Source organism: Typopeltis vanoorti, chromosome 3 (assembly GCF_054136105.1).
Source record: "Typopeltis vanoorti isolate ZY-2024b chromosome 3, IOZ_Tvanoo_1.0, whole genome shotgun sequence".
Taxonomy (NCBI): domain Eukaryota; kingdom Metazoa; phylum Arthropoda; class Arachnida; order Uropygi; family Thelyphonidae; genus Typopeltis; species Typopeltis vanoorti.
Genome location: NC_143551.1, coordinates 32,366,577 through 32,381,172, shown reverse-complemented (window position 1 = coordinate 32,381,172; position 14,596 = coordinate 32,366,577). Strand labels below are relative to the sequence as shown.

The 14,596-nt window shown below is 37.1% G+C and overlaps 1 protein-coding gene and 1 non-coding gene across 2 annotated transcripts in view; both read right to left on the bottom strand.

The window, feature by feature from the left end:
- LOC150108025 (protein unc-13 homolog 4B-like) overlaps positions 1–14,596 on the bottom strand; it is a 163,966-nt gene that overhangs the window by 78,870 nt on the left and 70,500 nt on the right. The window contains exon 7 of the mRNA XM_090415771.1: positions 6,372–6,473. Within this exon, the coding sequence (XP_090271897.1) occupies positions 6,372–6,473 (102 nt within the window). The remainder of the gene's footprint in view (positions 1–6,371; positions 6,474–14,596) is intronic.
- LOC150108026 (signal recognition particle RNA) lies at positions 8,804–9,091 on the bottom strand. Its single transcript, XR_016548165.1, has one exon.

The window sequence follows — 14,596 nt, the reverse complement described above, 5'->3', positions numbered from 1 at the left end:
TGTGTGTGTGTGTGTGTGTGTGTGTGTGTGTGTGTGTGTGTGTGTGTGTGTGTGTGTGTGTGTGTGTGTGTGTGTGGCATAAAAAATGGTATAAAAAAGAGAAGAAACAGAGTGGTAAGAGGTGTGATGTATGGAGATTCGATGCTTCATGATGTGCAAGATAGAATGCCAGAGGGGTGCTTCCCTGGAGAAATAACAGACACTGTGAATATGATGATTAAGTAAGGTGAAAGAGTGGATGAGATGATTGTGATGGTGGGCACAAATGACTTGAAAGGAAGTGCAAATTGGTTGGCGAGAGATCTGAGGTTGATGCTTAAGGTTGTAGAGAAGATGACTAAGAGAGGGAAGATAGTGAGTGCATTGCACAAGAATGATAATATAGAACTGCAGAAAAGAGCATCAATAATGAATAGTATGATAGCCAGAATGTGTCAGTAGAGAGGCTTGGATTATATGGATGCTTGGAGGGTATTTGAGGATAGAAAGGAACTGTATGTGAGAGATGGCTTGCATTTTAATGAGGAAGGATGTAAGCATCTGGAGATAATATTGCTCTCAAACAAGCCAGTGTGTCAATACAGAGAAACTAGAATTATAAGGGTGGATGACAGCAGAAGTGGGCTATTGTTGGACTAGTTGCTAAATCCAGTGGAGTCTGGAGGAAATAATGAAAGGCACAGAAACAGTGACAATGCACTGATGACTCTTTATACTAATGTCACGAGCATCCAGAATAAAGGAGATGAATTGGTGGCAACGATGGCCTCAGCCTGTCCAAAGATTATTGGGATCACTGAGATATGGTTGACAAGAGATGATATAATGACATTCCACTCATTTGCTACTCTATAAGCAAAAAATCCAGTTCTGACACCCCTGCTAACTACACCCTTGCTCAGTAGTATGGCCTCTAGTTCTCCAAAAGAAAGACCTGTTCTCAAAAATTTCTTCTGTATTAATCTTGTAAAATTCTTCAGTAATTTGTATGTCTCAATATTATCCCTTTTCTGTCTTCTGTCAACCATTTTCTGTAAGCCACACATCTTCAACCTGCATTGTGTTGTTTAAGGAAATTAATAATGTACTAGATAATAACTAAAAATATTTTATTAGTATATGCTATATTTCACCGAAGTTAAATTGGCATCTTCAGGGATTAATACACTGGTATTAAACACGTGTATGCTGTAGACACACTTCAGTAACAAAGATGAAACAGGAGAAATACAGGATGACCTAAAGTCCTATAATTATGCCACCCAACAGCCAAGAGCACCCAACCAAAGCCGACAAGTGGCATAATTATGGGATTTTAGGTTCATCCTGTATCTCTCCTGTTCCACCTTTGTTAGTGAAGTATGCTTGTATGCATGTGTTTAATACCAGTGTATTAATCCCTGAAGATGCTGATTTAAGTTCAGCTAAAAATAGGAAGTAATAATTAAATATTTTCAGTTATTATCTAGTCTACATTGTCAATTTATTTAAACAGCGTGATGCTGGAGAATCAACATATAAGCCTAAACACCACTAAACGCCATTCAATCTCATTTACCTTTGGTCCTCTCCATCTCCTCCATATCATCCCAAGAAACCCAGGTGACCAGATCTTCATGCAATAGTCAAGATGGGAATCTTACCAAGGCTCAATAAAGAGATTTAATAACCTGCTTATCTCTGCTCGTCAGGGTATACTTTTGACCAAGTAATCCAATGAGCTGCTTCAGCCACTTTTGCAATATGCCCTCTAAACTTTAGCTTCCTACTCACAAACACCCTCATATTCCTGGATTTATCAATTTCCTGGACTATAGTTCCATCAATGTGGTACACATCAGGTAATATATTTACCCCAAAATTCAAAATCTTACACTTTGTCACATTAAAACTGATAGCCATTCTCCTTTGCCCAAACTGCCAGTTTATCCAAATCATCGTGCAAAATTTTAATATCATCTGCATTAACTATTGCTACATCTAATTTTGCATCATTGGTAAACAACTGAATAGTTCCTCTTATATCCTTTCCTATATGTTAAACAAGAAATTAAATAGTAGTGACCCAAGAATAGAGCCCTGTGTCATGCCACTAGTCACAGATCTTCTACTGAACTCTACTCCTGAATAAATTACTGCCTGATATCTCTCCAACAACTGCCCTCTTCTTCACTTCACCAAACTTTATATCTATTCCCATGTGTAGCAATTATATTAATTAGAATTCCATGTGGCATCCCTACAAAAGCCTTTTCAGTGTCCAGCAATATCACTGGAAACCCAATACTTTTATCGATCCAACTCAGCTGTCACTATATTTATAAAATGTGAGTGTGTAACTGAGGCATAACCTACCCTTCACAAAACCATGTTGCCTCCCATATAATATCCCATTTCTGTCTATCCATTCTGGATTTTGCTCTAGACCAACTTTTCCAATGATTGACTACAACTCCTAATATACTGATCGGTTGGTAATTTCTTATATCAGTCATAGAGCTTCATTTAATAACATATGGAACTATATATATATATATGCATATATGTAACTATTTGATCCTCTTTCCACTCTTATATTTCATAGCTTGATTGCTCCAACAATGTTATTCCCCCACCTATATCCAAGCTATATATTAAAGTCAGTGATAGAGTAAGATAACAATATATTATATATATAATTTTTTTTTTTAATTTTAGTTGGTTAGAACGTTTCAGATTTGTATCCGTGATGGGTGCATTGACTTCAAAATCAGCATATCATGAATTCTAAAGAATGAGGTTCTAATATATAAAAAAGATTAACATATTTACTATAAACATATAAATAGGTCATCCCTGGAAACTGTATAAAGTGGGTGTGAGTAGGGGAGTGAGAGGCAGGTTTATTTCATGAAGAGTTGTGAATGATTGGAATGCCATGCCTGAGAGTGTGGTGACTGCAAGGAGTTTGAGTGTGTTTAAGACACGGTATGATGAGATATGTGTGTCATAAAAGGACCTCCCAGATGAGTCTTTGACTCCATGAGCTCTTGGGAAATAATAATAATAATAATAATAATAATAATAATAATAATAATATACAACAGATACAAATTATGTATGCTAAACAATTCACTTGATCTCTCTAAGCAGATCTGACATTCATACTCTCTTTAGAATTACAATCAGTTAATTCCAATACTCTATATATGCAATTCTTAAATTCTAATTAAATACACCAGATAACTATATGGCCCTAAAGCTGGATTATATGAGCTCAAATCTCTCACTCTCTGATTCTTTCATTTAAATTCAGTTCTAGGAAATAACATTAAATACCATACAATATAAACTGAAGATAAAATTCAGCTAAAAGGTCTGTAGTTTCACTTAACCATACAGAAATTTCTTTGGCAGCATCTATTTTATCTTAAATTCCTTAAATACAATAGCTAAACATCTCACTTGACCAGTATACTTGAATACATCTTCTAGTTAGTAAAGAAAGAGCCAAAAGGCTTCATTTTGGTGATGTAAAATTACATAGGCAAAGTGGATATTAAATTCAACATTATTTCAAAGCCAAATGTTTGTAGAAACTATGAAAGTTTCATAAGTTGACAGCTTACAACAATATAATTCTCGACATCCCTGAGTTGCCTTATCTTGGACTACTTAAAATACATGGGTGCTGCCAAGTGTCCATATATTCACCATTTATTAGTCCATTTGATAAAGGTTTAACTTGCCTGACAGCTGTTTTGAATTGGCTGGTTCTCCAAAAACTCATGTAATCCCTCAAATCACTCTACTCAAAGCACAGCGAGTGACCTGAAGAATCATTTAACTTAGTGGTGGCTCTGCTTAGTGACAGGCTCACCCTACTGCTGAGCAGAACTGCTCATATTCCAGGGAAAGGCATTCACCAACACAGCCCTGATAGACGCACTGTGTAAGTAAAGGCCTCTTTAAAATTAGGCAACCCCAAGACCACTCTAAAAGAGTGAGCAGAACCATTCATATTCCAGGGAAAAGCATTCACTGACACAACTCGATAGAGGCCGCACTCAAAAACACCAATCCCCAGATGCTCAAAAGCTCTCCTAATGTGTAAATAAAGATCTTCTCTAAAAATTAGGTGATCCCCCAGACCACTTCTACGAGTGACCAAAGGATTGTGGAAATCAGCAATGATTCCACTCAGTGACAGGCTCGCCCTACCACTGAGCAGAACTGCTCATATTCCAGATAAAAGCATTCACTGACATGGCCCCAATAGAAGTCATGACAGAAAACACCAACCTCCAGAGACTCAAATTGATACTAATGTGTGAGTAAAGAGCTTCTCTAAAAATTAGGTGATCCCCCAGACCACTCCTTATGAGTGACTAAAGGATCATCCAACTCAGCATTGGTTCTACTCAGTGACAGGCTCACCCTACCATTGAGTAGAACTGCTTGTATTCCAGGGAAAAGCATTCACCGACATATGCCTGATGGAAGCCATGCCAGAAAACACCAACCTCTGGAGGGTCAAATTGACCCCTTAAGGAAAACCTTAAGAGAGCAACTCTTGTTCAGTACTAAGGAAATCAAAATGTCAGAGAAATGCATTTTTCATAAGTGAACTCTTGGTCAGTGCGTAAAAATAATTACTAAAGAAAGAGCCAAAAGGCTTCATTTGGGCGATGTAAAATTGCATAGCAAAGTGGATATTAAATTCAACATTATTTCAAAGCCAAATGTTTGTAGAAACTATGAAAGTTTCTTAAGTTGACCCGAGAGTTTATGAAAATACAATCATTGGCATCCCTGAGATGCCTTAGCTTGGATTACTTAAAAGACATGGAAGCTTCCCATCCATCCATATATTTGCCTTTTATTAGTTCATTTTCTTCTAGTTTCCTTAATGCATCATTTCTCATTTTTTTGTTGAAGTAGGCATGAAGAATGATGATTCAAACAATATGAATACATTACTTGAGGAGTTTGAAATGCCCTAATAAATTATTTTTTTTTATTTATTTTTTTTTTTTCAAAACTTTGGACTACTATTTTTCAAAACTTTGAAAGACTACTATTTGGACTACTATATTTTTTTCAAAACTTTGGACTACTTTTTTTTTAACTTAGATGGTGCCATATTAGGACTTTAGTCTTGTGTTACACACTGCAGTTACTTATACTAGCCCCACTGTTACACAATATTGTGATTGTCTCGCATTTGAAACAAACTTTGTTTGTTACAAATGTGCTCTGAAGATGCTGGATATAATACCAGCGAAATATTAGATTTTAAGTTAATAATTAATTTCTTATCAATCTGTGTTCGCATCAAAACCGTTTAAATCCAATTCAACATGAAGGAAGTTAACATGGCTGAGTATGACCTTCTTTGATAAGTCCAATGACTTCATGATGGCCTGTTAATAATCATTAGTCATATTACTTACTTGCTATTGGAGCAGACAAAAAAATATCCAATCCAGGTTCACACAATATCATTTTATTGGGACTTATTTAATTAGCTTCTGTTTTTATTCATTTGTTTCATTCAATTAAAATAATTATTTTATGGCATTTATCTCCAGACTTATTATTATTATTCCTAACACCTCCAAGGAGTCCGAAGACTCATCGCGGGAGGACACCTACAACTGTCTCAACCACTACACCAAATGTCTACTACGAATCATCTCCATCAACACCATCTATCACCCACCTCCACCACCACCACAACTAGTATCCTTTGTCTGTAAATTGCGTGTGTTCTGAAGGGCCGATTTGTCTGAAAAACCCGAGTTTCCGGGAGAAAAAACTGTGCTACCTCCATATGAGATCAGCTAACTCACCTTTGATTGAAATCGTCCAGATAAAAATTCCTCCCGTCGCAATGAGAATCGAACTTAGGCCTATTCCAATCGAAGGGCGCAATGTACCGTCGTTCTTCCAATTGCACTACGGAGGCAACTTTTAGTTCTATTTTATTTAACTGGATAAACTCATTGTTATGTTGCAAAGCTATACGTATTTTCTAGTCCAATTTTCATTACTTAAAAATTGACAAATGTTTTGTTCATTCAGTAGCACCTATATTACACCATGAAGATCACTTGATAACTTGATGACCACTTGATATCTCTATTAATTTACCTCACACATGATGTGGACTACCTTGCTATAAAGAGAAGGAAGATGGAGAAGGATGGGGAGGATGTGGCATTATTTTTGATGTTTTATGGCAGATAGCTTGTTTCTAATTACTTTATGGGAGATGACTTTATTTCTTATAAATGACATCAGAATAAACCATAATGATTTTCTGTAAGGGAAGAAATTCAACTTTTCCCAAATGTGTACTTAACATATCAGTTAATGACATAAATATTTACCTCTTTAGATATCTCAAACTCTCCTTCAACATCATAAAATCCATGTGCTCTAATCTTTTCTCCCATTTTTTTTATATAACACTGGCACAGTTCTTGAATACTCTAAATAAATAGAAAGTTCAAAATAATTATAAATGCAAATTAACTCAATAAATCAGGCTGCCACAAAAATCATGAAGTATGATTAGGGATGGCAAATTATTCTTACTGATCTTTAGAGTTGCAATGGTATAAACTTGTGATTACTCAAATTCATACTTTATACCTTTATTTTATGAGGAAAAAAATACCAGAATATCAAGAGAAAAATACCATCCCACAGCCACAGTCAATACCACTAATTTAATGTTGGAAACAATGTTCATCTACTCAGTAATCAGATTGCTACTCAATAATTGTCACTGTTGTTAAATTAATGCATATACAGTGACATTAGGTTGGCTTGTGTTTATTCACATTCATAGTATACTTATATGTTTCATACAGAGGTGACAGGAATTTTTCTCCAGGAAATTAGTTTTTCACACTGTAACCAGGTTAACTAATCAGGAGAACACACCTACTGATGCACAAAATCATATATTTAGGCAAAAGGCTACGTTATCCTAAAATTAAGGTTACAAAAATTAGCCAGTGCAGGTTGTGGGAGTATCTTAGATGTGTGTTTCAAGCCTAATACAGTGAGCAGGCATATTAAGAATACATTATAAAAAATTTAAAAAAAAAAAAAAATAGATTCCTTGTTCTTATGATTTATCATGTTATTATCTCCCACCAGTTGGTGAGAGTGACCATGAAGTAATTACCTGGCTGGTTGCCAGTCATGTGAGGATTTCAGTGAGGAAAGGTATACACCCACTGTCCAAAAAGAAACCGAACTTTTGGTAGAAAATAAAACACAGGCCAATTATAATTGTTCAAATCATTTATTTCAATTAATATACTCTCCCTCAGCTTCGAGCATTTGGCACGGTCAATTAATTCGTTAATTGTGTTTTTTATATCAGTTTTTGGGATACTGTTGAGGGTCATGGTTACTGCCGCTTGAACGTTTTCAATGGTGTCGTATTGCTTTCCTTTCATCAGCAAATAAAGTCAGGGGAGGAGAAAGAAGTCACAGGGTGCTAAATCAGGTGAATACGGTGAGTGGTCCAACATACAAACTTGGTTTTTGCTCAAAAACTGACTCACAATGTTCGAACGATGAAATGGTACATGTATCATGCAAAGGTGACCAGCTGCCTGCATCACAATATTCATGTCGTATGTGATGAATTCTCACAATCAATCACTTCAAAACTTCAAGATAAAACTCACCATTGACCGTTTGGCCAGGCGGAATGAATTCTTTGTAGATAATGCCCTTGGAATTCTAGAAACAAATCAGCATTGTCTTTACTTTTGACCTCCAAGAAACTTTTTTTTGGATGCCCCTCTTCATGATCTCCACTCAGCACTCTGACACTTTGTTTCGGGCTCATACTCAAAACACCATGTTTCGTCACCAGTATCGTTTCAAGGAAGTTTGAGTCCTTACGAGCGGTTTTAATGAGGTCCTTGCAGTGTTTAATTCGATACATTTTTTAGTTGTTGGTCAACTTGTGGGGAACAAATCACAAATTCAATTTACGAAGGCCCAAACTCTCAGTCAAAATGTTGTGCACAGTTGATTTTGGGATCCCCAATTCATTTTTAATCAATCTCATGGACGATTTCGGGTTTTCTTTGATGAAATCAACCACATTTTTGATGTTAACTTCGCTCAGTCCAGCTTTTGGATGATCCGGCTTTTCGTCGTCCTCAAGCATCCCACGACCACTGTGAAATCGCATAAACCACTCGTAAACTTGAGTACGGGATAAGCATTCATCACCGTATGCTTTTTTAAGCGTTTGATGCATTTCAGTAAAACTTTTACCAAGTTTAGCACAAAAGTCAATCTGAACTCTCTGTTTGAAACTCATTTTCCAGCCATTCGTCAAAACACACTGTCACTCTTGGCATTATAATTCAGCTTCTAATGAAACAAATGTCATAAACATATGACATTTGTTTCATTAGAATCAAATTATGAACGTTAGTGTTGATACAACACTAACGAAGGTTGCCACTTTCAACAACAAAAAGATACAACAGGTAGCACCACTAGTTTCTTCTATTTTCGAAAAGTATGGTTTCTTTTTTTGACAGAGGGTGTATATGAAACTACGATACTGGCAATTATGATTATGTGATACCTCCAGGGAGTCCAAGCACATCTACTCCACAACTCTTTGTCTCTACCTACATTCACCAACTACATCTACACCAGCACATCTACTGCTGCCAACAACCACTAGTATTTCACAAACACCCCTCCACGGCAGGATTTGAACCCACAGCCTTTTGGCTGGAGAGCGAATACACTAACCACTTGTCCAACCAGGCTGCCAAAAGAACTGTGCTTGGTTATGCTGTCCTGGCTTTCTCAATGCTATTCACAGACATGATCACACTACTGCACAATGCAGAAGCTTTTGCCTGTTGCATTTCTGTTCTGGGTCGATTTGATTCTCGCTGGGCAACCTGGTGGCTCTGAGCTCCCTCTAAGTCACCATATTGACACCATGCTTAGTGCAGACATCCAATCAACATAGAGCATTGGGAAACAGAACTCTAGTTCTCAAACCATTCACCAGCCGAAGCCTCCTACCAGCTGGATTACAAGAGACTGCCATGACTAAGATCATTAGACAGCTTAGAGCTGTAGCACAAGAGAGCTGTAACAGGGAAATGGGGAGATACAGGGTAGACAGAGGAACACAGTGTGAGAAAGGCTGTTGCTCCATGAGGATGTGAATGTGTGTGTGTGTGTGTGTAGACAAAAAGGGAAGGGGATGACCTGAGATACAGGGAATTTAAAGAGGATGCTGGTAAAACTAAGGAAAAAAAGAAATGGCTCAAAGAAAGTATGGAGAAGTCACATCTAATAAGTGGTAGCAGTGAAGCTTGTTATAGGAACGAACTGTTATGTTTGTATATGAATGCTAGAAATATCAGAAACAAGAGAAATGAAATGGTTGCATTTATTGAGTTTGTTCACAAAAAATTGTCAGAATATGTGAGAATTATATCCTGACAGGAATAGAGATGGAATATATGTTGAAAGTTTTTTCCACTTGGTTAGACTATAATAAATTTAATTTAATCCTTTATCCAAGTGTAAGCAAACAAAGTTTGCACCTGAAGTATCTTCAGAACTGAGGCAACTCATGATAAAGGTGGACCAAGCTCTCCTCACTACTTGTCTTAGTATCTCCCATAATGCAAAGCACATCTCCATGCAAACATGTATAATGCTATACATTAAGGGAAGGGCCGCTACCCAGACCGGTTTTGATCTTTATTCAATGTTCAAGTAAAGATCAAACTCCAAAAACTCAGCATTGTTCCCCTCAGTAACAGGCTCACTCTGTCATTGAGAACTCTCAGAACTGGTTGGCTCTACACCGTGGCAGGCTCACCCCACCACCGAGCAGAGCCGCTCGTTTGCTCATATGTCATCTGAGGGGTAATAGCAACAGCCATGCCTCAGTTAACTTCACTGGCTACAGTATTGCCATTCATTACCCCCCCCCACCACCACCACCATCACCCAGGACCTGGGTGACAGCAACAGCTGAGCTGCAGTTAAAACTTCATGAGCTACTGCATTGCCATTTATCACCCAAGCTTCCAACTGGTTTCAACCTTTGTTGAGGTCTCGTCAGTGAGGGCCAGATCCAGAGGTGGTGACACTAAGGTGGAAGCAATGGAGAAGTCATATTTACCTATACGAGTTGCCAAAAGGTGTCTCACCTTATTATTACTCTGGATTTAGAGAAAGATGTTGGAAGTTGTTTTCCACTTGGTTAGACTATAATAAGTTTAATTTAATCCTTTATCCAAGTGTAAGCAAACATGTGTAAGCAGGACTGAGGCAACTTGTGGTAAAAGTGGACCAAACTCTTATCACTACTTGTCTTAGTATCTCCTATGATGCTATGCATTAAGGGAAGAGCCACTACCCAGACAAGTTTTGACAAAACTTCCAACATCTTTCTCTAAATCCAGAGTAATTTAATAATAAGGTGAGACACTACTTAAATTAAGGGGATATTAAATCCCACATAGTTTTAAAACCGAATAAGAAACTCAAAGATTGGAATCAGAGAGTTTCTTGCCGAATATAGTAAACTATAAAGTATTGGCGACACTAGCATTAGCAAATGCAAGTGATCCTAGTACGTAGTACAATACCGGACGACTCGTTGCAAAGGTGGTAAAGTTCTGGTCGCTATTCTTAGGTATTTTCCATAATGTAAAAACACATTTCCTAGGAAATGTATGCTGTTATTACATTATGGAGGGAGGTCACTACCCAGACCGGTTTCAGCCTTTTTTGAGGCTTCATCAGTGAGTAGCTAGACCTAATACCAAAGTGTATAGCGAAAAGAACTTATATACTCTGCGAAGCTTATTAGCTCTTTATATTTAAGGTGAGACACCTTTTGGCAACTTGTATAGGTAAATATGACTTCTCCATTGCTTCCACCTTAATATAACCACTTCTGGGTTTGGCTCCCACTGACGAGACCTCAATAAAGGTCAAAACAGGTCTGGGTAGTGGCCCTTCCCTTAATGCATAGCATTATACATGTCTGCAAGGAGATGTGCTTTGCATTATGGGAGATACTAAGACAAGTAGTGAGGAGAGCTTGGTCCACCTTTACCACAAGTTGCCTCAGTCCTGAAGGATACTTCAGGTGCAAACTTTGTTTGCTTACACTTGGATAAAGGATTAAACTAAATTTATTATAGAGATGGAATAGTATGATATATTTCATTTAGATAGAAAGGGTAAAAAGGGAAGTGGAGTGCTATTGATGATAGAAAAAAAAGAGTTATGTCCACACAAGGAAGAGATGCAAGGGCGGGGGGAAATACTGGTAATTGTTTTGAGGCAGTATATTGTGAGATAGAGATGAAGAGAATGAAATACTTTGTTGGATGTTGCTATAGACCTGGTAATGTGGGGGTAGTGACCAGGAAATGTATAAGCAAAATAGGAAAAGGTGATCATTATGGGTGATTTTAATTCTGACTATATAGACTGGGATAACAAGACATAAACCAGAAGTCAAGGAAATGTGTTTCTTGAGTTTTTGAGGAACAGTTACCACAGACAATATGTAACGGAGGTCATGTGAGGATTGAGGGTGTTGGATTTGATCATCTCATCATAGGATGTCATTATAAGTGAGATGTCAAATCACTCGACGGTTGGTGAAAGTGACCAGGAAGTGATTATCTTTGTAGTTGCCAGCAATATGATGACTTTTGTGAGGAAAGGACATATGTGGAACAACAAGGCTGACGATTATGAAAAGCTGAGGAGACATCTTACAACTATAGCATAAAATGAAAGGTAGGGTAGAAAGGAGATCAATGCTGCTTGGGTGATGATATTTAAGAACTATCTAGTAGAAGCAATGTCTAAATGTGTTCCAAAGGTCAGAAGATTAAATAGGGAAGTTGTGAAATGGATGAATGAAGATATTAAGCATGCAATACAGAAAAAAAAAGAGCATTATGGAGGCAACATAGGAGAAAAGTTAATAATCAATTCCATGAGGAATACAAAGAACAGGTAAGGAGGATGACCTGGTTGGTAAGGGTAGAAAAAGTTCAGTATGAGCAGCAGTTAATTAATGAAGCCAAAAGAATCCCACGGAGTTCTTTTGATATGTAGCCAGCAAAAATAAGAAAGATTATCGTAGGATGGTATTGAATGGAAAAAATTATATAAGGTAAACTGATGTTGACAATATAGTTGAGATACTTAATGAGCAATTCATAAATTTCTTCATCCTAGTTAATGTGATATCATGGAGACTTTGAGAGCAGTGGATGAGGAGGAAGAGAGACTGACTGTGAGTGAGGAAGAAGTATATATGGAATTAAAAAAAATTGATATTAATAAGGTTGTGGGATATATCACTGCAAATCTGGAAGGAATCTGCCAGGGAGTTTATGTCTGCCTTGCATATTTGTTTAATATGAGTCTTACATTGGGTCAAAATTCCAAAGGAGCAGAAGGAAGGCAAGATTGCACTGCTTCATAAAGGAGATAATAGAATTCAAGCTTCAAATTATATTCCAATCCATGTGTCAGGTGTTGTGATTAATAGTTTGTGTTTCCAGTACTTTTGTGGTTAACCACAAAAGTACTGGAAAAACTGGTGATAATCACAAACCAAAATTGGGTCGGCAACAGAGATTTTATCTTTGATGAAAAGGATGGATTTGGAAAAGAAATGTTGTGTTTTCGAAATCTGTGTACTTATTACAAGGCCTATGCAGCTCATTGGAAGTGATACTCACATCCTCTGTGTTAGGTCGCCCAAAGACAGACTTATGGTTCAAGTCTAGTCACTGAATGGAAAAACTTATTCTAAGCTTTTCTTCGACTGGCTCTCGAGTTAGTCAATCTCTGGCATGGGGAAGTTGGTTTTTTCTCCTGGGAATTCAGGTTTTTCATCCCATAAACTCAAGAAAATCGACTGTAGAACCCACATTATTTCAGACAGTAAAGCATTGTGTAAGGGTTAGGTACCAAGAGATAACATCACTTGTTTGTCAGTCTCTTCATCAGTGGCCACCTATAATTAGTGATAGACATGGGCCAGATATCTCTGATTGGCTACCAGTAGAGAATGAACTGCCCACTCAGTCTCCAAAAGCTAGATGGGGTTTAAAGTCCTCGCTTATTCCCTATAAGGGAATAAAAGGTGTTAGCTTATTATTATTATTATTATATTATTATATTATTATTTTACTATTATTATATTATACTATTATGTACTTATTACAATATGGTAACATCAGCATTCATTGGATGCATCTCCCTGCATCCAATGAATGCTGATGAATAAGTATACACATTTGTATACTTATACTTTGCAATGGCTTTTGATAGATAACCACATCATAAGGTGATAGTCGAACTAGAGTGGATGGCGGTGGATATTAAACTAAATTATTGCATTGGAGATTGGCTGTTTGATAGGTATAAACAAGTTATGTATGGACAATATTCCAGAGGAGGAAAGTCACCAGTGGTGTGCTTCAGGGATCTGTTTTAGGGCAATTGCTGTTTAACCTGTATGTTAATAATATTGAGGACGATTTGAATTAAGACATTCAGTTGTTTGTAGATGATACAAATTGGGACAAACTATAAGGAGTAGAGCAGATGTGGCCTTACAAGAAGACTTCAATAGATTGAGTCAATGGGTACATGAGTGGGGATAGCAGTTGAATGTGCAAAATGTAAGATTTTAAAATTTGGGATAAAGAGATGGGATGGAGAATTTACACTTGATTGGGATATATTGTTGAAGGTGGAGGAAATAAGAGATCTTGGGGTGATGGTGGATAAGGATCTAAAATTTAGAGGACACATTGCCAAAATTGTGAGGACAATGCAACAAATTCTGGGAATGATGCAGAGGGCACTGGCTTTTAGAAGTAAGGAGATTCTTGTTACATTGCATAAGACTTAGATTAGGCCACACATGGACTATTGTACATAGATTTGTTCACTTGGATTTGAAAAGGATGAAGAGATGTTGGAGAGAGCCCAAGGTGACTAATAAAATAATTTCTGATCTCTAGAATGTTGAATATGAAGAAAGGTTGAGATAATGCAATTTACAGAGTCAAGTGGATAGGAAGAAGAGGAGTGATATGATAGATACATACATGTTGATAGGGGGCTGTTATAGGATTAATGTTGAAGAGGTTTTTCATAAAATGGTGGGAAATTGGGGAAGAACAAGAGGTGATCCTTGCAAGTTATAGTTTCTTACTCCTTTGCAAGGGATTGAGAAATAGGGTTTTTGCATGGAGAGTTGTGAATGATTGGAATGCCTTGCCTGAGAGTGTGGTGTCTGCAGAGAATTTGAATGTGTTTACGTCACAGTATGATGAGCTGTGTGTGTATAGCAAAAGGGATCTTCAAGATGAGTCTCTGACTCCATGCAGTCTTAGAATAATAATATTAATAGTTATATGGACAAACGGGAAGATCTGCTTTTATTTGTCAAGAAGAACATAAGTCATATATCAAACATCATGAACCCGTATAGTCTGGATATTTCTTACAGAATGTATATATAAAGAAACTTGTGAAACATTGCTCCATT